This window comes from Eriocheir sinensis, chromosome 6 (assembly GCF_024679095.1).
Source record: "Eriocheir sinensis breed Jianghai 21 chromosome 6, ASM2467909v1, whole genome shotgun sequence".
In the NCBI taxonomy this organism is placed as follows: Eukaryota; Metazoa; Arthropoda; class Malacostraca; order Decapoda; family Varunidae; genus Eriocheir; species Eriocheir sinensis.
Window position 1 is genome coordinate 21,482,254 of NC_066514.1, and position 22,798 is coordinate 21,505,051.

Consider the following 22,798-nt stretch of genomic DNA (forward strand, 5'->3'; position numbering starts at 1 on the left):
GTGTACTCATAAGGATTGCCCTTTTTTTTTTTTCTTTTAATTATGCAGAGAAAAGCATAAAAAAGGGAAATTTTTTAATAGGAATTGACTTGACATACTTGTCCTTCAGTGTATGTGGACAGGACTATGGCAACTGTCAACCAAGCAACAGGAGCCATTTCTCGACCCATAAGAGTGGCCTCCCGCGCATCAAGACTGTCAGACAAAATAAAAATGGAGCCTCCAGGTAAGATCTGTTGGGCAACACTCATTCTGCTTATGTCTGGCTCTGATTTTATGCATTATTAAGTGTTATCAATCTTGCTATTTTTTTCTTATGAATGATCCAGATTTCCAATTTCTGTTCAAAGAGAACATTTAGAAGTCATGGTTTATTTATGTATGTCCTTGTAGAAAGAAATCATGCTGTCAGTAAGAAGTTGAGGTTCCTTTTTGCCTCAGAATCCAGCATAAAAGAATTTATCTGGTTCAGTGGTGGTGTAGATACATTGTGTTGGAAAAGTTTACAAATGTGTGATCTTAATATAATCTCCTTAAAATTGGCCAAGACCATAGAGTGGCACATTATCATTTTTTGACCATCTTGCCAAAGTTGAACACATTGTTAAATCGGTGTTTTCGGTTAAAGTGCTGCCTTGTAAGTGTAGTCACTTGTGACATGACTTCTCTGGCTTTGCTACCCTGCCCTGTTTGCTTTTTTGTTTGTCTTGCTGCATTTGTTTTGCTTTGTATTGTGTGTCCACTTCTACCACTGACACCCAGTTCTGCCAGGGGCTTCGTGGTGCAGTGGTTAGTACACTCGGCTCACAACTGAGAGAGCCCGGGTTCGATTCCCGGACGGAGTGGAAAAATTTGGGTGGCTTTTCCGATACCTTACGCCCCTGTCCACCCAGCAGTGAATGGGTACCAGGTATTAATCGGGGGTTGTGTCCCGTCTCCTGGGGTCTGTTCCCTTCTCCTATAATTCCTTCCCCTCCTGTCTCTTTCCGGCATATGACCACAGATTGCCGACTGAACGAAACTTTAATACTTTCCCAGTTCTGCCAACTCCCTGTAGGGCTCTATAATGTTAACTTTACATAGCTGCTGCCTATTAACCCTTTCAGTCTGGGGTTATGTTTAGAGGTGAAGTACTACAGTCAGCGCCATTGAAATTGTTGCGAGCAGTTTTTTGCCACACGCTGCGGCATACACGTGAACAAAACAAGAAAAAAATTATATTTATGGGGTACTTACCCTACCTCTAGTACTTTGTCGCTTACTCCTTCTTCAGGCAGATCTGGAGACGTCGGGGAACGGAGAGGGCAAGGTTCTGGAGTAGGTTGGGTGACAGGTTTGCTCGGCGATAAGATTTGGTATGCTTGAAGTGTTGCGACCCCGTAAGCGGACTTTCATCAAAGCCCACAGGTTCTCGATGGGGTTAAGATCAGGGCTGTTACCTGGCCAGTCCTTCACATAGTCCACACCAACAAAGTCCAGCCAACCAAGCACTAACTTGGACCTGTGAGCCGGTGCACCATCGTGCTGGAATACCTCACTCTGACACTAGTCGAAATAGTCCTCAAGGTGGTCAGCAAGGAGTTCCAGGTATCTCTCCTGATTCACTGTGACATTTTTGGGTAACACCACTAACTTGCCTATGCCATGGTACCCAAAAGCACCCCAAACCATGACATAGTCGGGGTGCTTGACCGTCCCCTCTGTGTACTTGGGCAGGCAGGGGTCCGTGCTGCGGCGATACCTCACCTTACCTCTGCGGTTGCTAATGACAGTAAAAATAGCCTCATCCAACCACAACACTTTCTTCCACTTTTCAAGGTCCCAGGCCAGGTATTTCTTGCAAAAAATCTTCCGATTTTTCCTCTGGTGCTCAGTTATGACGGGCTTCCTTCATGGCGTGCAGTAGAGGAAAGAGAGGTCGTCGTGCAGCCGCCGCTGGATGGTTCTGACAGACACGTTCTGCAGCAGTGTCGGGTTCTTCTCCTTTAATTCCTTGGCAGTAATGCGAGGTTCAAAGTCCACTTGACGCTGTAGGAGCTTCAGGGTCCTACGTGAAGTCTTACAGACAACCCCCCAGGCCTCTTCTTAGGAGGCTGTGGATCGGTGTCTCCTGCCTCACGGCATCTCTTTGTCCACTGCTGGACGCTTCGTAGTGGAAGTCCGGTGATAGCTGAGATTTCCTTATTCTTCTTTCCTCCCTTCACCAGGGCACTGATGACTGCCAGTTGGTCCTTTGTCAGGTCCTTTCCTTTAGCCCATTGTCCCACAGAAACCACAATTCCCATGCGTGGTCAAGGGCAAAAACAGTGTGGCGAGAGAGCAGGAAAAAAAAACAGATCTGCTCACACTGAAAGCGTGCGGGTGACTAACACTCTCAAACCTCGTGACGTCATCAAGCACCTCTCCACCACCACCTCCCACCAGTATTTGCACCAATTCTCCTGACGAATTTGAAGCAAGGTATAGAGGGTTGGTTTGTTCCGCGCCATTGAAATTGGCGCGACCACTTTTGTGCCAATTTCAATGGCGCCGACTGTACATCCTCACTATGTCTGGATTTCTAGTAAAAATAGTGAATTTCTCTCTTTATTATCTTTATTGTCTTTATTAGGACTTTCCCAGGTTCATATCCTGCCTCTAAAATGTAATCCTACAAAAAGGCATGTAGCCCAAATGTGTGACCTCTAGAATTGCTGACTGTTGGCACACAGGTTAAAAAAAGGTAATTGCCCTTTCTTGCGTCCAAAGTAGTGTTGCCACCTTGAGCTCAGAAAAATACTCAACATCTCACTCCTTTTTTTTTTTTTTTTTTTTTTTTTTATAGCTAAGGAGACAGTTCAGAGGTGCAAAGAAAAATATATAAAAAAAAAGCCTGCTACTTACTGCTCCTGAAGAGGTCAAAGGAGTGTCCAAAAAGAGAGGTCAATTTCGGGAGGAGAGGTGTCCTGATACCCTCCTCTTGAAAGAGTTCAAGTCGTAGGCAGGAGGAAATACAGATGAGGGAAGATTGTTCCAGAGTTTACCAGCGTCAGGGATGAAAGAGTGAAGATGCTGGTTATCTCTTGCATAAGGGGTTTGGACAGCATAGGGATGAGCATGAGTAGAAAGTCGTGTGCAGCAGGGCTGCAGGAGGGGGGGAGGCATGCAGTTAGCAAGTTCAGAAGAGCAGTCAGCATGAAAATATCGATAGAAGATAGAAAGGGAGGCAACATGGTGGCAGAATTTGAGAGGTACAGGTAACTCGATTTATGCGAGTATTGTGTCCTTGAAGAGGTCGCGTAAACCAAAAACAATGTAAATCAAACATGAGGTAGGTTTGTACCTTTATTGCCTACTGTATCACTCTGACTCCTCTCCCTCTCGTGGTTACTCCTCTGGCTGCCCTTCCCCTTGTGGTAGCACAGCAGCGAGGGTGTTGTTGTTGTTGAGTAGCGTGGCAGCGTGGATACTGTATTATTGTTCAAGTGGCGCGCAGAAAGAACTGAGCTCAGCTGTGTGGCCGCGGCTCCGTGTGAGTCCAGTTGCGTGAGACATCTGGTGGCCACTTCATAAAATATCGCGTATAAGTGAAAAAAAACGTGTAAATTAAACATTTATTTGGATTTTGGACCCCGCTTTATTTAAAAAACGCGTAAAAACTCGCGTAAATTGAGAGTTACCTGTAGAAGACTATCAGTATGAGGAGGAGAGCTGATGAGATGAAGAGCCTTTGACTCCACTCTGTCAAGGAGAGCTGTGTGAGTGAGATGCATACTCCATACGAGGGCAGACAAGGCTCCTGCAAATGGATAGCAACTGTGCGGGGGAGAAGAACTGGCAGAGACGGTACAGAACACCCAGCCTAGAGGAAGCTGATTTAGTAAGAGAAGAGAGATGAAGTTTCCAGTTGTGATTTTGAGTTAAGGATAGTCCGAGGTTGTTTAGTGTTGAAGAAGGTGATAGCTGGGTGTTGTCAAAGAATAGGGGATAGTTGTTTGGAAGATTGTGTCGAGTGGATAGGTGGAGAAACTGTGTTTTTGAGGCGTTGAAGGACACCAGGTTCCTCTTGCCCCATTCGGAAATAATAGTAAAGTCTGAGGCTAAGAACATAAGAACATAAGAACGCAGGAGTCTGCAAGAGGCCGGTAGGCCTGTATGAGGCAGCTCCTTTGACCCTAAGCTCCCGTGTATCTAACCCCACCTAATATCGCTGTCCATGAATTTATCTAGTCTATTTTTGAATGTGACAATTGTATTGGCACTCACCACATGACTGCTAAGCCTATTCCACTCATCCACCACCCTGTTAGTAAACCAATTTTTGCCTATGTCCCTGTTGAATCTGAATTTATCCAGTTTAAACCCATTACTTCGTGTCCTACCCGGTTCTCTTACCAACGAAACCTTATGAATGTCTCCCTTATTAAAGCCCTTCATCCATTTATAAACCTCGATCATGTCTCCACGCACCCTTCGCCTTTCTAGAGAATGCAAGTTTAACTGTTTGAGTCTTTCCTCGTATGGCAAGTTTCTCAACCCCTGAATCATCTTAGTCATCCTCCTCTGCACCGATTCTAACATTTTGATATCCATTCTATAGTAGGGTGACCAGAACTGAACATAGTCAAGATGAGGTCTAACTAATGCTAAATATAGTTTGAGGAAGACTGGGCTTCTGTTGCTTACGCTCCTTGAAATAAATCCCAGTACCCTATTAGCTCGATTTCTAGCTTGAATGCATTGTGCCCTTGGACGGAGATCAGAGCTCACTAAGACCCTAAATCCTCTCGCACCCAGACCTACTTATGAGAGTGTCATTTAAGCAATAGTTATGTGAGGGTTGTTCCTACCTACACTCAGAATACTGCACTTCCCTACATTGAACTCCATCTGCCATTTATCCGCCCAGTCATATAATCTGTTGAGTTCACCTTGGAGAATACTAGCGTCCTGATCCGACTCAATTACTCTACCGATCTTGGTATCATCTGCAAATTTACTAACATCACTACTAATTCCTGTGTCTAAGTCATTGATATAAATAATAAACAAAAGTGGACCTAATACCGAACCTTGTGGGACCCCACCGTAACACATCCCCAGTCAGATCTTTTACCATTGATTTGCACTCTTTGCTTCCTATTGCTAAGCCACGCCTTGACCCAGTTCAAAACTTTACCCTCTACTCCGTGAGCCTGTAATTTAAGCAACAGTCGTTGGTGAGGAACTTTGTCAAACGCTTTACTAAAATCAAGATAGATTACATCATAATTTTCATCTCTGTCAACCGCCTCAAATACTTTATTGTAGAAGGACAAGAGATTGGTGAGGCATGACCTACCTTTTGTGAACCCATGCTGCGAGTCGTGAATTAAGCTATGTTTCTCTAAATGCTCCCGAATGTTCCTGGCTATTATGGACTCCAGCATCTTCCCTATAACCGATGTTAAGCTAATTGGGCGATAGTTTGAAGCAACTGACCTGTCCCCTTTTTAAAAATCGCCACATTAGCTACTTTCCATAGGCTCGGCACATAGCCAGTATTTACCGACATCTTAAAGATGTCGGTTAGTGGGTCACTGGTTATATCACCTAGCTCCTTTAATACCCTCGGAAATATCCCGTCAGGACCTGGCGACTTGTTTTTCTTAAGCTTATCTATCTCATCCTGAACTATTTGCCTGGTAATGATTATATCCCTCAATTTATCGCCATCCCCGTCCTCGTACACCTGAACTCTTTCCGGTATAGTCGCTCGATCCTCCTGTGTGAATACTGAAAGGAAGTAGTCGTTCAACAATGTGCTCATATTTTGTAATTTTCTACTAGCTCCCTGTGTTTGTTTTCAGCGGTCCAATTTTCTCCCGTGTTTTTGTTCTATACATCTGAAAGAAGCCCTTCGGATTACTTTTCGCCTCATTTGCTACTTTGATCTCATAGTTCCTTTTTGCTATCCTGGTGTTTTTCTTAACTAATCTAGATAGTTCGACGCACCGGCCCCTGAGATGTGTTTCCCATTCTTTATTTTCTGATAAATTCCTTCTTTAACCCAATCTCGTGTTTTAGTCCACGAGTCAACCACTTAGGAGCATTGTTAGCTGTTCTAAGTGTTCTCTGTGGTATATTCTGTTCTTCCCCCTCTACTATTACTCTAACTAATTGATTGTAAGACATTTCTACCTGGTTCTCCTGGCTCTCCAATCCGCAGTTCTGGCCCTCATGAATCCCTAAATTATCCCAGTTTACCCCTTCAAGATGTCTTCGAAGCCCCTCGTAGTTTGCTCTTCTAAAATTTGGCACTAACACTGGGTTTGGTTCCGGGTTACCGCCTCAGTCTAAGCTAAAACGAACTGTTCTGTGATCACTATTTCCTAACTCTCCGCCCGCCTCCAACTCACGTAGCAAGTTCCCATTATTGGTTAGGACTAAGTCTAATATGTTATCTCCTCTGGTAGGCTCAGTAACTACCTGCTTAAGGAAATTATCTTGTATAACTTCAAGAAAGTCCTCGGCTTCCAGGTCACCCACTAGATCTTCCCAGTCTATATTCCTATAATTAAAGTCCCCCATTACGCAGACATTTCTACTCATACTCGCCCTGCCAATCTCCTGTAGTAATAATACTCGTGTCCTGCCTGTTAAGGTTGAGTGGCCTGTATATAACTCCTAGAGTTAGTTTTCCTTTCCCTTTGTAAACGTCCACCCAAACTGATTCTGAATCCATGTTAGTTTTGACTGAGTTGTTAACTAAACATTTAAGTGAGTCTTTAACATATAGCGCAACTCCACCTCCCTTTCTGCCCCTTCTGTCTTTGTGAAACATCTGATAACCCGTTATTTCAAATTCTGATCTAAAATTTCTATTAGCAGTGTCTATCCATGTCTCAGTGATCGCTATTATGTCAAAATTTTCTGAACAAGCTTCACCCCTTAGTAAGTCTATCTTGTTTCTGAGGCTCCTGCTGTTAGTATAGAAGATTCTTAGCCCGTCCTCTGTTACTCCTCTAGAATTACTTCTAAGCTGCCTGGTTATATTATGAGCTAGATGTCCCTCCCATTACTCCTCCCATTGCTCCCATTACCCTCCCCTCGCCTATACTAAAAATCCCTCAGGGTACCAAGTGCTCGCTCAAGGAGTCTGAGAGAGCCTCAACACCCTTGAACGTCAAGTGTATCCTGTCACGGGCGTAGAGGGCGTCGTTGCCAAAGAAGAGGTCCCAATTGTCGACGAACAGCCACCCATTCGCCGCAGTGCTCAGCAAGTCTGCTGTTCACTGCTATTGCCCTGACAGCCATCCATCGCTAACGCCCTCCTTGGCAGGACGCCACACACTACTGGCGACCCACCAGCGTCACGTATCCTGCCTAACAATTCTCTAAAACGCCTGAGAAGGTCCTCGCAGGCACACGAAACGTCGTTTCCGCCACAGCTGAGAAAGACAATGGGGTTCGATCCTCGCCATACACGCCTCAATCCTGTCTGATATATGGCCCACCCTGCCCCTGGGAAACACACCTCGTCCTGTTCATATCCTTGGAGCAAAAATACCTGTCAACATAACGAACCTGACTATCACCAACAACAAGAACCCGACGGTCGGAAGGGGGGCCAGGAGGGGTGGGTGAAGGGGGGAGGGGAGAGCGGGAAGGGAGGGGAGGGACCTGCTGTGAAGAACGAGGAGAAATTGTGGAAGAGGTGGAAGGTGGCAAGGGGGAGGAGGCGGAGGACGCGGACGCCGGAGACAGGGCGGGGGAGGTGGTGGAGGGCGGAACGGACGAGGAGCGGGAGGAGGAAGAGGGGAAACGGGAAGGTACGGGACAGGTGTTGGAGGGAGGGACGAGCGAGGAGGCGGAGGACAAGGAGGAGAAAGAGGAGAGGAGGAGGCGGAGGAGGAGAGGGCGGGAAGAGGGGAGAGGGGGGACGGAAGAGGAAGGCGAGGAATTGGAGGCGGAGGAGGAGGAGGAGGAGGAGGAGGAGGAGGAGGAGGAGGAAGGAGGAGTAGGAGAAAGGGAGAGTGAGATGGGTGAGGGAGGAACGGACGAGGAGAGGGCGGAGGAAGAGGGGGAAAGGGAAGGTAAGGGACAGGTGTGGGAGGAAGGGACGAGCAAGGAGGCGGAGGACGAAGAGGAGAAAGAGGGAGAGGAGGAGGAGGAGGAGGGTGGGCGGGGAGAGGGGAGAGGGGGGACGGAAGAGGAAGGCGAGGAGGAGGAGGAGGAGGAGGAGGAGGAAGAGGAGGAAGAAGAGGAGAAGGAGGGGTGGGAAGCGGGGAGATCGGAGATGGTCGAGGAGGAGGAGGAGGAGGATGGGAGGGGCTGCTGTGTGGGTGAAGACAATACTAGAGGGGAGGAGGACGAGGAAGAAGAGGAAGAGGAAGGGGAGGAGGAGGAGGCGGGGCTTGTTGCTGCTGCACTAACCAGTAAGTGTACCTGGGCGGCGAGAGTCGTAACCCTATTCTCTAACTCTATGATCCTCTGATCATCCTTCTGAGTCTTAACGCAGAACCTACAAACGTCCTTGGAAAGAAAGTACTGCTTGGCCATGCGAAGGCCACACCCAGAACAACTAAGCGTTCTGTTGCCTCCAGCCTTGAGTCGTTAAGTTCCTGAAGGGTGGGTCTTCTGTTAAAAGAAGTTGAGTAATGCAGAGTGGAATCATCGGTGTAAGAATGGATAGGACAGTTCATTTTGGAAAGAAGATCATCAATGAACAACAGAAAGAGAGTGGGAGACAGGACAGAACCCTGTGGGACACCACTGTTAATAAGGTTAGGGGAAGAACAGTAACCGTCTACCACAGCAGAAATAGAACAGTCAGAAAGGAAACTGGAGATAAAGGTAAAGAGAGAAGGATAGAAACCGTAGGAGGGTAGTTTGGAAAGCAAAGATTTGTGCCAGACCCTATCAAAAGCTTTTGATATGTCCAGCACAATAGTAAAGGTTTCACCGAAACAGCTAAGAGAGGATGACCAAGAGTCAGTTAGGAAGGCAAGGAGATCACCAGTAGAACGCCCCTTGCGGAACCCATACTGGCGATCAGATAGAAGGTTAGAAGTGGAAAGGTGCTTTTGAATCTTCCGGTTAAGGATTGATTCAAAAGCTTTAGATAGACAAGAAAGTAAAGCTATAGGACGGTAGTTTGAGGGATTGGAACGGTCACCCTTCTTAGGCACAGGCTGTACAAAGGCATACTTCCAGCAGGAAGGAAGGATAGATGTTGATAGGCAGAGGCGAAAGAGTTTGACCTGGCAGGGTGTCAGCACGAATACAGAACGAATCTTTATTTTAAGGGACAGGTGGCAACCCTAAAATTTCTGTAGCCTGCCCAGACTTGACAGCCGCTGCCCACTGCTGGTGGAGTCAGGAGGAAGGGGGAAGGGACGTTACATCATGTAATGTACAGTCGCGAGCAGGAGTGATGTCGCACCTTACGTTGATTTTCGTTCACGAACTAGAATATGGCAAGCTTTCAAATTCGTTTCAAATCTTATGTTGAGGCACTTCCTATCACTGTTAATGCTCATTATTTTTCCAAATCAATTTATATACACTTTAAAAAGAGAAAGAACCATGAAATCACTTCGTTTTACAAGTAACAGACAAAACTTTTTGACAAGCAGAATATCGTTCACTTGGAAATTAGACAACAGAAGTTCTTAGTTATATAGAGATTAAAAGTAAATAATAAATATTTTCCATGGTTATACTCAAATCATGAGAACATTGTAATTGAAATGAAATCACTTATTTATGTGTCATTTTCTTAATCCTAAATAATGATATAATAACATGCCTTCACAAATGCTCGCTTGACCGTGACTGGCGGCTGAATGCACACGACGCCATTTTGCACACGGCACCGCGGCGCTTCCTCGCAGGAAGGAGACACCTGTCGATGAGTGACAAACCATTGTTGATTTGGACAATGCTGACATGTCAACAACGAAAATAGCCGGGATGATGAAGATCAGTAAAAGAACAGTCCAATGATGGAAAAGGAGACATGACGAGACTGAAAGTTTAGAAAATACAAAAAGATGTGGAGGCCCTCGTCACACCACCCGGCAAGAAGGCGACTCCATCGTTCGCTTTGCCAGCCAGAACCCTCTCACGGCGGCAGTCAAGATAAAAAGAAACACCCAAGTCAACGTTGGAGTGCACACGGTGAGGAGGCGGCTTCATGAAGCTGGCCTGCATCACCAGACGCCCGCCACCAAGCCTTTCCTCACCCAGAGAAACAGGGAGGATCAATAAATTACATGGTGCCGTAGTTATCCCTATTCTTATTACTTCTTTATCATAGTACTACAAAAAAAAGTCAGAACATTTATTTCTGATGGCGTGAAGTAAATACAGTAAGTCCCCCTCGCCCAACAACCAAGAGTAGGCTAGATTCCGTAATTATTGTCTTATAAATCGCCCGCGTTCATATCCTCTCTCTCTCTATTACACACACACACACACACATTGACACACAGGAAAGGAGGAAGGATGGAAAGTGTCATATACGAATGTCAATGGAATAGTGTCATCGTGGATAGAGTTTAATGACTATTTGAGAGACAGAGAACCTGATATTGTGGGGCTGACAGAAACCAAGTTGTGTGACCCAACTGAGGTGGTGGGGATTGGAGAAGGTGCAGACAATATATGGAGGAGAGACAGAAAGAGAAAAGAGGGAGGAGGTGTGATGTTGATGGTAAGGAAAGGCATTAAGGTGGAGGAGGTGATTGGCATTGGCAGAGGTACTGAAAGTGAAAACTGTGGGTGCTGAAGGAAGAAGGAGGCAGTATGTAGTAGGGTATGTGCCACCAAGAACCAATGCATGGAAGGCCCGAGAATATGAAGTAATGATACAAGACACAGTGAGTTGCCTGGATGGAATATTAAGAGAGGGTGAGAGAATAATTATAATGGATGATTTTAATTGCAAGGAGGTAGAATGGGAGGATTGGCAGACGCAGGGAACAGAAGAGTCGTGGGGAGGAAGACTCCTGCAACTGGCAATGGAACATGTGCTGACGCAATGGATTAAGGAACACCAGATTCGGGAAAGAAGGCGAGGCATCAAGACTAGACCTGGTTTTTAGCAAGGAACTGGAAATAATAGAAAATATTAAAATAGATTGCCCAATAGCAAAGAGTGACCATGCGGTTGTGGAATTTGAAGTAAAAGAAAAGAGAACGATTGACCGAAAATAGGATCACAAAATAGGGAGAAGTAACAACTCTAAGGCAGACTTTGTTAATATGAGAACTTTTTTTGAGAATGCAAATTGGAGTGGGCTGTACAAAGCCAAAAGTACACAAGACAAGTGGGAGGAGTTTTTAAAACTGTACAAAGAAGCCGAGAATAGCTATGTCCCTAAGGTAACCAAAAAGGATGTTGGTAAAAAGGAATGGTTTAAAAAAAGATGCGAGGCAGCTAGAAAAAGAAAGGATTAAACTTGGAAGGGATAGAGGAGACGAGGAAGAATCAACGCGTGGAACAATTTCAAACAAGCAAGGAGTGAATATACAAAGATTAGAAGAGAAGAAAAACGAAAATATGAAAAAGATATAATCGACAAATGCAAAGACCAACCTAAATTATTTTATAGACATGTGAACGGCAAATTAAAGAATAGAGAAACAATCGATAAACTGAAAATGGATGGAACTACATATGAGGACCCAGCAGAGATGGCAGAAGTGATGAACAACAGCTTTCATAGAGTTTTCACAAAGGAAGACGAATTGGTACAACCACCGGGCCAGGAAAGAGGAAGGGTTATGCAGGAGATACAGTTAACGGTGCAGGAGGTCAAGGAAAGTTTGAACAAGCTGGATGTAAGAAAGGCGACAGGGCCGGATGGAGTATCAGGGTGGATCCTGAAAGAATGTAGTGAGCAACTTGCAGAGAAACTGTACTCCATGATGAGTGCCTCCCTGAGTGAAGGAAGGGTACCACAGGATTGGAAGAGAGCAAACATAGTACCAATATATAAAGGAGGAAAGAGAGAGGACCCATTAAATTACAGACCGGTATCACTCACTAGTGTGGTTGCGAAGATATGTGAGAGGCTGGTTAAAAACAGGTGGTTGGATTTTTTTAGAAAGGGAGAGAATTATCTCGGATTGTCAGTTTGGATTCAGGAGAGGGAGATCTTGTGTCACCAACTTGTTGTGTTACTACTCAAGGGTGACAGATTTATTACAAGAGAGAGAAGGCTGGGGGGATGGAGTGTACCTGGATTTGAAAAAGGCATTCAACAAAGTACCGCACAGAAGATTAATTTGGAAAATTAAAAACGGGTGGAGTGGGTGATGGACTGATTAAGTGGCTGGAGGACTTCCTAACTAACAGGGAAATGAGGACGATAATCAGGGACAGGGTTTCCAACTGGTGCCCTGTGATGAGTGGGGTCCCACAAGGTTCAGTGCTGGCGTCAATAATGTTTGCTGTTTATATAAATGATATGGTGGACGGAGTGACCAGCTATGTGAGTTTGTTTGCAGATGATGCAAAGCTATTGAGACGAGTCAATGATGTGAAGGACTGTGAGGCATTGCAGAGGGACCTGGACAAAATATGGGAGTGGAGTGGTACATGGCAGATGGAATTCAACCTTGGGAAATGTAAAAAAATGGAGTTTGGTAGGAGTGGTAGAAGATGTGAATATAATTATAAGATGGGAAGTGAGATAATATGCAGAGGAATGGAAGAAAAAGATTTGGGAGTGACTGTCTCAGAGAACATGTCACCGGACAAACACATCAACAGGATAACGGGACAAACTATGAATTTGCTGAGGAACATAAGGACGGCATTTGTGTACTTGGACGAGGAGATGATGAAGAAAATAATAGTTACAATGATAAGGCCAAGGTTGGAGTATGCAGCAGTGGTCTGGTCTCCTCACGAAAAGAACATAAGAAAGCTGGAAAGAGTGCAGAGAGTGGCAGCTAAGATGGTGGTGGTGGTGGTGGTGGTGGTGGTGGTAGTGGTGGTGGTGGTGGTAGTGGTGGTGGTGGTGGTGATAGTGGTGGTGGTAGTGGTGGTGGTGATGGTGGTGGTGGTGGTGGTGGGTGGTGTGGTGGTGGTGGTGGGGGGGGGGGGGGGGGTGGTGGTGGTGGTGGGGGGGGTGGTGGTGGTGGTGGGGGTGGTGGTGGTGGTGGTGGTGGTGGTGGTGGTGGTGGCTGTGAGGGTGGGGGTGGTGGTGGTGGTGGTGGTGGTGGTGGTGAGGGTGGTGGTGGTGGTGGTGGTGGTGGTGGTGGTGGTGAGGGTGGTGGTGGTGGTGGTGGTGGTGGTGGTGGTGGTGGTGGTGGTGGTGGTGATGAGGGTGGTGGCTGTGAGGGTGGTGGTGGTGGTGGTGGTGATGAGGGTGGTGGTGGTGGTAGTGGTGGTGGTAGTGGTGGTGGTGGTGGTAGTGGTGGTGGTGGTGATGAGGGTGGTGGCTGTGAGGGTGGGGGTGGTGGTGGTGGTGTTGAAAAGGTTTGTGGAGTGAGTTGTGAGATTCAAGGTGGTGGCGTGGCAGCTTCAGTGGCGTCACCTCGGGATGAGGATAGGGCATCAGTGTGTATAGAGGCCAGTGGACGAAACATTTTGAGAGGTGCGACATCACTCCTGCTCGCGACTGTACATGTATTTCAGGATGACCCTTGACAAACATAATTTTACGGACTGGGTTTGAGATTGACCATAAAATGCCATCACAACAGTTTTAAAATGTTGAATTTTATCTGCTTGCCCATTCAGGCAACCAAATATGGAATAAATGGCATTCCGTGTTGGTTCAAAATGGAACACAACATCTCACTCTAAAATACGGAACGGTTCTGTATTTTAAGGAACAGGTGGTAACCCTATCTTTCACTACTCTACCTCTATCCCTGCCTGACTGACAGCCGCTGCCCGCTGCTGGTGGAGGAAGGGGAGCGATGTTACGTCGCTTACCCTTGACAAATACCGTATTTTGCGGCGTATAACACACACCTTTTTCACATAAAAAATGCCTGAAAGTTTACCCCTGCATGTTATATGGCGTAGGTACAAATTTTTATTGATTTTTTTTCTTCTTTGGGGTGTTTTAAGGGTCTTTTTCATCTTGTCCAATAACAACTGCTAACTTACCTTTATCATTTTTTTATGATCCTTCGTAGTCCATAGCTGTCTTATAATACTATGTTACCATAGGGCGATCAAATAACTACTATAAAAAAATGAAATGGGTGGAGCATCGCCCATGCCTTGTTGTTATCTCGCTTCTCTGTCGGGCGCCGACATGACCCAGCCACCATTTGCATTGTTTTGTATGATTAAGGTGCACTGTTTCCAATTCAAGGAGGTATTTCTTGCACGACCGCCATTTGCATTGTTTGAAGACCACACAAGCACACCCACACAACAAACAGCTGCATGCCGCGTGTCACCAGAATCATGTGAATTGTGTCTTGCCTAGTTGTCTGTCATAAACTACGAGTGATGGTGAGAATAATATGCTAATTATGATCTCAGAAGCTGTGCATCATCAGTGTGTACGAGGATGTATTTCTTACACCAGCCCGGCCACCATTTTCATTGCTTTACTCAAGGACACTTGTCAATTCAAGCAGTACAGGTTACACCAAAAATATGTAAATTTCAGGAAACTGTACATCGTTAATGTTCTTTAACCGTACATATTTCTGAGCATTTTAAGAACTTTTTTTTCCAAAATTGTAGTCTTAAAGTTTGGGGTGCACATTATACGCCGCGAAATACAGTACATAATTTTACGGAGTGTTTTTGTGATTGATTTTATAATTTTAAATTTCAAATTTAAAAATACTGAGTTTTATCTGCTTGACCATTCAGACAGCCAAATACAGAACAAATGGCATTCCATATTGGTTAAAAACGGAATGCATCATTTCATTCTCCAATACAGGACGATTCCGTATTTTGAGGGATGGGTCCTTAGTCTAATAATTTTGATTTGCTTTTGAAATTCAAATTTCTCAAATTTGGGGGTAGCATCTCATATGCTTTATACTGTGCTATTGACATTTTTTGTTCCATTTTATCGATAAGAGAACAACCAAATTCATTAAATTGCAATTCAGTAATCATATCTTGTTCAAGCACTATTCTAGTTTGTACTTTTTTCGATGTGTTTGATTTTGCTAAAAATACTCATTTGATTCCCAGACATGATTGGCTCCCCAGTCTCTCCAGGAAGTCAAGGCTCCCCAGCTCCACCTGGTGTTCATGGGGGCCACTTAGTGAAGCCTCCTGTCTCACCACAGCACTACACGGGAGGTACCATGCACACTATGCCTCCTCAGGGTCCCAGCCCTGTAGGTCAGTCAGTGTACTATCCTCAGTCAATGGCACATGGTGGTCCCATGGGAGTTACCATTGGCTCTGTTCAAGCCACATTACCACCCAGGATTTCCTCCCCCCACCAACATCAGTACTACATGAGCCCTGGTGCACCATCACCTTATTCACCGGAAGGCCCCTTAGGTGAGTGTTACTTGAAATTGAGCCTATAGTTAAGGCAGCCTCAAGTTTCTAATCTTCATAACTACATTTTGACTTACATGCAATGGGTTGCTGTTCACAGGTTATCATAACTGGAGCCACAGGCCCACTAGGGCCTCCTCCAGGGAATCTTCTTCCACCATGGCATCAATAACAAGATGTTAGTGTATGCAGATGATGCTTCCCATTATGCTGTTGTTTCATCTCCTTTAATGAGACAAGTTGTTGCTAATAGTCTGACTGATGATTTTAATAAAGTACAGTCTTGGTGCTCTCATTAATTCCTAGCAAAACCAAGGAATTAATTGTGAGCTGTTCTAGAATTACCTTCCCTCAACATCATAATTTACTTGTCAGTGGAGTCCACATTGATTCTGTTGATCATATCTAGCTTTTGGGAGTTATTCTGAACTCAAAACTTACTTTTGAAGCACAGCTGGGAAATACGTCCCACTTACTTTCATCAAAATTGGGTATTCTCCATCAATCCAAGAAGATTTATGAGGATGATAACTTTCTTCATAATTGTTTCTTCTCTTTTATTCTGCCCCATTTTGAGTACTGCTCTGCTGACTCGCATTTGAAACTGCTTGATCATGCTTTTAATTTTATTAAGTTCCTTATCTGATTTAATGTTCTGATGTTCTCCCGAAAATTTTCCTTTATCAATATCATGGCTCTGGCAAAGCCAGTAGCTTTAAATTTATAAACATTCGCTTAACCCAGGAGCAGCGACAGGCCAGATTTGTGGCTTTACCGCGTACCAACAACGGGCCAATTTTTTGGCGTGACATAAACCCCCCTAAATAGAGGATCAGTGAACCCTATACTATGGAACGGACACTTGCCCCAGCCTTGTCATTAAGCCACTAATTTTGGAAAATCAACCGCTTTGGTGCGAATCACCATAACTCCCTTATTTCTGGGAACTCCCTTATTTCTGGGGCTACAGTAAAGTATTTGGTATCATTCGACGGCAAAATAGAAAGGCGGTGTCACACTGGCTGTTTTCATCCAACCATTGGGGCTACGGGCAACCGTGGCTCCCCGTATACCAAGGGCCCATCCTATAGATTTCTTCTACCTCATCCTCCAGGTCTTGAATTTCATCATCATTTAAGTTTTTCAGTAGATCCTTCACTGACTTCAGCTCTTCCTTCTCTGTTAGGTTTGTAAGTACGGTAATGTTTTTCTCTTTCATTCCGAATATTATTACTTTTTTTTTTATCTGCTACATCTCTTACTAAATCTTCATTCTTTTTAATGATCTTGACCATCTCTTTTTCTACATTTTCCGTTTCCTCTTTTAGTTGCTTCTCAATTACTTGCTTAAAGTCTATATTAGCTTTTTCGTGCTCTACTTTCCAAGTCTTCATTTCACCCAGCACTTCCTCCTTAACTCGTTTTTCCTCCTTATCCATTATCACTTTCAGGTCTTCATTTTCTTTTCATAATACTCCTAGTCCTTCCTTACCATACTTTTGTATTTCGCTGGCTTCTCTTTCAACTCCTCATTTTCCTGAACCAGGTGTTTCTCTCCTTCTTCTAGATTCTTTACTCTAGATCTTAGTTCACTATGCAGTCTCTTACCTCGGACATCTTCTTCTTCCATGACCTTGACTCTGTCTATCCACGTATTTAACTTCTCCACCAGCAGTACTCTTCTGTATACGGATGATTCCATATCACCGAACCCCGAGAACGCAGGCTCAGTGTTTTCGTAACACTCGTCACTTCTCAAGCCCCTCACGGCTCCTTCTAGAACGTTCCGCCTTGTTCCCCTTCTTCCTCCTCCCTGCGGTGTCCACCACCCTTCGTCCTCCTCACTCATCCCACTCGAGCTATTTAAGTTCTTTAGACGGGAGACGGACCACTTCAGCGCATCACCCCGACCCTGTATCATAAGAACATAAGAACATAAGAACGCAGGAGTCTGCAAGAGGCCGGTAGGCCTGTACGAGGCAGCTCCTTTGACCCTAAGCTCCCGTGTATCTAACCCCACCTAATATCGCTGTCCATGAATTTATCTAGTCTATTTTTGAATGTGACAATTGTATTGGCACTCACCACATGACTGCTAAGCCTATTCCACTCATCCACCACTCTATTAGTAAACCAATTTTTGCCTATGTCCCTGTTGAATCTGAATTTATCCAGTTTAAACCCGTGTCCTACCCGGTTCTCTTACCAACAAAACCTTATGAATGTCTCCCTTATTAAAGCCCTTCATCCATTTATAAACCTCGATCATGTCGCCTTTCTAGAGAATGCAAGTTTAACTGTTTGAGTCTTTCCTCGTATGGCAAGTTTCTCAACCCCTGAATCATCTTAGTCATCCTCCTCTGCACCGATTCTAACATTTTGATATCCATTCTATAGTAGGGTGACCAGAACTGAACCGCATAGTCAAGATGAGGTCTAACTAATGCTAAATATAGTTTGAGGAAGACTTCGGGGCTTCTGTTGCTTACGCTCCTTGAAATAAATCCCAGTACCCTATTAGCTCGATTTCTAGCTTGAATGCATTGTGCCCTTGGACGGAGATCAGAGCTCACTAAGACCCCTAAATCCCTCTCGCACCCAGACCTACTTATGAGAGTGTCATTTAAGCAATAGTTATGTGAGGGGTTGTTCCTACCTACACTCAGAATACTGCACTTCCCTTCCATCTGCCATTTATCCGCCCAGTCATATAATCTGTTGAGTTCACCTTGGAGAATACTAGCGTCCTGATCCGACTCAATTACTCTACCGATCTTGGTATCATCTGCAAATTTACTAACATCACTACTAATTCCTGTGTCTAAGTCATTGATATAAATAATAAACAAAAGTGGACCTAATACCGAACCTTGTGGGACCCCACTCGTAACACATCCCCAGTCAGATCTTTTACCATTGATTTGCACTCTTTGCTTCCTATTGCTAAGCCACGCCTTGACCCAGTTCAAAACTTTACCCTCTACTCCGTGAGCCTGTAATTTAAGCAACAGTCGTTGGTGAGGAACTTTGTCAAACGCTTTACTAAAATCAAGATAGATTACATCATAATTTTCATCTCTGTCAACCGCCTCAAATACTTTACTGTAGAAGGACAAGAGATTAGTGAGGCACAACAGCCTGGCCAGCAACAGCTGACTCAGGACCCAGCGGCCGACGTTTTGTCGCTTCCGTGTCTCAGCTCCGTGTGTGTGTGTGTGTGTGTGTGTGTGTGTGTGTGTGTGTGTGTGTTTAATAATAATAATATACAGTTTATTCAAGTACAGCAGCCGTCAGGCTGAAAATTTACATTTTAGAAATACATTCAAGTAAATTTCACTAATGAGAACAAGTACAAAAAGAGAAGGGGGATGGGAAACGGGGGTTAGACTTGTCTCTGGGAAAGGTAGGGGTGATGGGAGGGGTTGGCTGGGATGGAGTGCAGTGTGCTCGTTCTGGGGGGTGCGAAGGGGCGGATACTTCCAGATGGTGGTGAGGTCAAGTGCTATGTTAATCCTCAGGTAGGATGCTGGGTTCAGGTGACAGGTCCCAGAGGGATGCAGGTGGGCAATATCAGGGAAGTCACTCAGGGATACCCAGGCTTAGTAAGGAAGTGCTAAGCCTGGGCCGGCGAGACACAGGTGGTGGTTGCTGGCCGGTTGGTTGTCATATCTGTTTCTCGGAACAAGTGCACAGCGTTAAATGAAGGTGCCATACATCTTGCTCCACACCCGAGTGACGAGGCTGCCTCACTGCTTGCCACCTGAACTGACCTTCCTCTGCTGCTGGGTGATTTCGTCCTCCGGAGCTTGAGTGTGTCCTCGGTGTTGTGTTGGCGACACAGCTCTCACTACCCTTCCAGCACCACTAACACACTGCACTCACTGTATGTCTGTATAATGTCAACATTTTACGAGTGGTCTTTGTAATAATGAGTACCTTGAAAACAATGGGAGGGGGCGGGGGAATGGGGAGTGAAGGAGAAGCAAAAGGAAAAGAAAAAGGGTCAACAAACTGACCCTGTTGCTGCTATGGGGAGCGCCAAGTGACACGTCTTGACCCCATGAGGGTCAAGAGAGGTGTCGTGTGTGTGTGTGTGTGTGTGTGTGTGTGTGTGTGTAATTCACCACGTCCTGATCATGAGTTGGACTTGCTTTCGCCAGCAGGTACCCTCCCGACACAAGCAAGTGCATGCTCATTATCGTCAATCTCTGGGTACTGCCAGGATCTCACATACCACACACCCCATCCCCCTTGGTCAAGGGGGGACAGTAATCATCCCTAGTCAACGGAAAGAATGTGTGTGTGTGTGTGTGTGTGTGTGTGTGTAGGCACATATGTCTGGTGGCAGATGAACCATCATGGTCTTGTACGCAGGGGTCATGACATCAATGTGCAGACCTTCATGAGTATTATATCATGCAGTGTGGGTGTAAGGGAGAGTCATTATTTTTGCTTTACAAGTGTATCAGGAAAATGCCCTATCTGCTAATCTTCTGCTTTTCATGAACAAATTCTGCTAGCCTACGACCACCACTGTATCATGTCTCAGAGTTACATAAAGTGTCTGTAAATTAGGGCATTGCTGCCCATATCCCATTTGACATACGAATATGTATTCCTATAAGTGAATTTTCTTGCATGTGAGTGATTATGCTGCCCATATTTTCACTTATTAGGAGTGCCCATTGTATTTGTCGCCATTTTCCAGGTTGATACTTAACATATTATGTGTCATTTCTTGCATAACAGCACCCATGTAACAGGGAATTTTGTACTTGTAAATTAAATGCATTGCTCAGTGTATATATATTTAAGAAATATTTTTTGATGTAAAATTTCCACTTTCATGCTAACTATCATGCTTCTTCAGGTGCTGTGGCTGTGACTAGTGGATACTCTCCAGTGGTGGCAGCACAATCTGGTCCAGCCATCTCTCAGCTCCTGGACTTGGATTCACGCAAATGTATTGAGCAGAACTCCATTGATTTGGATATGAATAACATCAACTCAGCAGAGCTGCGATCCCTCTTACCAGGTGAAGACTTCAGTGCATCTATGGTTGATGCTCATCTATCTGAGAATCTCTCATCCAACCTTAATATAATAGACCCCCCTCCTCACATTAACAAGCTCAGCAGCAAGACTAGCCTCAGCACAGCATCATCCTATATGCCAAACATACTTCAGAATAAAAATGAGTTTCAAGGTGGCTCAGACAGTTTGAACAATTTGAAGAGTGAGATTGAGCTCTTGAACCAGCTGTCATCAGCTCATTGATATTTGGAGAGACGGGATTGTTTTGACAGAAATGAAGGAATATGAGTTCTGAGTTACTTAACACACACACACACACACACACACACATTGCTCCAATAGCTCAGTAGATTAAGGCTCTGCCCTGACAGGCGGAGGTTCGAGCCCCAGTCAGGATGAGATTTTTCTGCTGACAAGCTGTTATTGACCCCCCTTGAGCAAGGGGTGAGGTGTGTCGTGTGTGATGGTCTCGGCAGTACCCAGAGATTGACTATAATGAGCTTGCTTTTGTCAAGAGAGTACTCGTTGGCAGTGGTCAGGTTGTGGTGAATTACACACACACACACACACACACACACACACACACACACACACACACACACACACACACACACATTTCCGTAGTGCAATGGTTAGCATGCTTGCCTCACAACCGAGTGGCCCTAGATTTGATTTCTGGGAGGAGTGGAAATGGATGGGCAGTTTCATCTAATCCATGCCCCTTGTCCACCCAACAGTGAATGGGTACTAGGTGTCAGTCGGGGGTTGTGTCCTGCCTCCCAGGTGTGTACAAGTGTGAGGTTTCAGCCATACCTAGAGATCCATCACTTCTGAGCTCTGATCTCAGTCAGGGAGGGTACTGGCTGGCGGTCACACGTATATTGTGGTCACACTGTGGTGAATTACACACACACACACACACACACACACACACACACACACACACACACACACACACACACACACACACAGTGTCAGCTCTCCACTAACATGGTTTTTGCTACTGCAAATGTGAAATTCTGCTGTACCCCCAAAATATCCAGATTAAAAACATACTGCAGAAATTTGTTTTTTGGACAGGTGGATGGCCCAGCATCTGAAATTACCAAGACTTCCTGTCCTTACAGGTAACAACAGACTCTGTGGGGTCTGGGTGGCTGTGTGTGCTCTCCATACAAATTCCCTCTTTAGTCAGGAATGCTAACTGCTTCACCCTTCACAAAATCAAACGAGCAGTATCATTGCAGTTCTTTAAGTGTAGTACAACTGTACACTGTGAAACAGACAATAAGTGATAATAACTCATAGTTGACTTTATATTACATGCTTATACAAATAATTAAAAAAAAAGTGTAGGAGAGAGATTACATGCTTATACAAATAATTAAAAAAAAAGTGTAGGAGAGAGAGATTTACATAAATAGACTTTACACTTTGGTGGAGGAAGTGGAAGGCGAGTTTGTTTTTAAATGAGTCAGTTTTGTTGCACTAAATCACTGAAGTGGGAGTTTATTCAATTGTTGTGCTACAACATTGTTGAAAAAAAAGTTTTATGAGATAAAAATTGTGCCATTATTTCTTGTTAGAGATGTATCATCAATTAGAATTCATCTGGCTTTTCCCACATTTGTAAAGCCATTTGTATTTTTAGACATTGATCAATTTTCCTCAGAGGCGACATCTAATAAAAAAAAAATATAAAAAAACGTCAATACATGTCAAGAAACGAGAGCCTTTCAATGCAAGATTGGTTGCACAAGAAAAAGATCATATTTGTTTCCCTACATTGAATGCCTTCACATGATGGTGATACCAAAACAGTAACTACTGCACATTCCAAGTAGGGTATGACTAAACTATTGCACAGTGGTAGTATTACATCTGTATTCTTGAATGAGGAGATACTTTCAATGAAGCCCAACATTGTTTGCTTCATTTGCTACATCAGTACAGTCACCCCCCGCCGTTCGCGGTCTCACCCATCGCGGTTTCGCGTATTCGCGGTCAACTAATTGTGACCCCCCCCCGCTTATACGCGGCCCCAGTTTCACGTATACGCGGATGCATTGACGCTAAATAGGAAGGCAGAGAGGAGGGAGGGAGGCAGAGTGGAGGGGGGAAGGAGAGGAGGGAGGCAGAGAGGAGGAGGAGGGAGGCAGAGAGGAGGGAGGAGGGAGGCAGAGAGGAGGGGGAAGGAGAGAGGAGGAGGCGGGGCAATGGACGTTAGGCGGTGTCACACTAGCACTTTTTCCGTCGATTAATGCCATTTCCGTCGATTTTTCATCGTTCATGAACTTATCG

The 22,798-nt window shown here is 44.9% G+C and overlaps 1 protein-coding gene across 6 annotated transcripts in view; it reads left to right on the plus strand.

The window, feature by feature from the left end:
• LOC126990052 (transcription factor p65-like) overlaps window positions 1-21,460 on the plus strand; it is a 98,837-nt gene extending 77,377 nt beyond the window's left edge. For 5 of the 6 annotated variants that reach the window (XM_050848629.1, XM_050848640.1, XM_050848633.1 and 2 more), the window contains exons 11-13: window positions 110-226; window positions 15,146-15,463; window positions 20,334-21,460. In XM_050848629.1, coding sequence (XP_050704586.1) covers window positions 110-226; window positions 15,146-15,463; window positions 20,334-20,740 — 842 coding nt within the window. In that variant the 3' untranslated portion in view covers window positions 20,741-21,460. The remainder of the gene's footprint in view (window positions 1-109; window positions 227-15,145; window positions 15,464-20,333) is intronic. The other variant, XM_050848641.1, reaches the window with a different exon arrangement.
• Window positions 21,461-22,798: the final 1,338 nt, after the last annotated feature.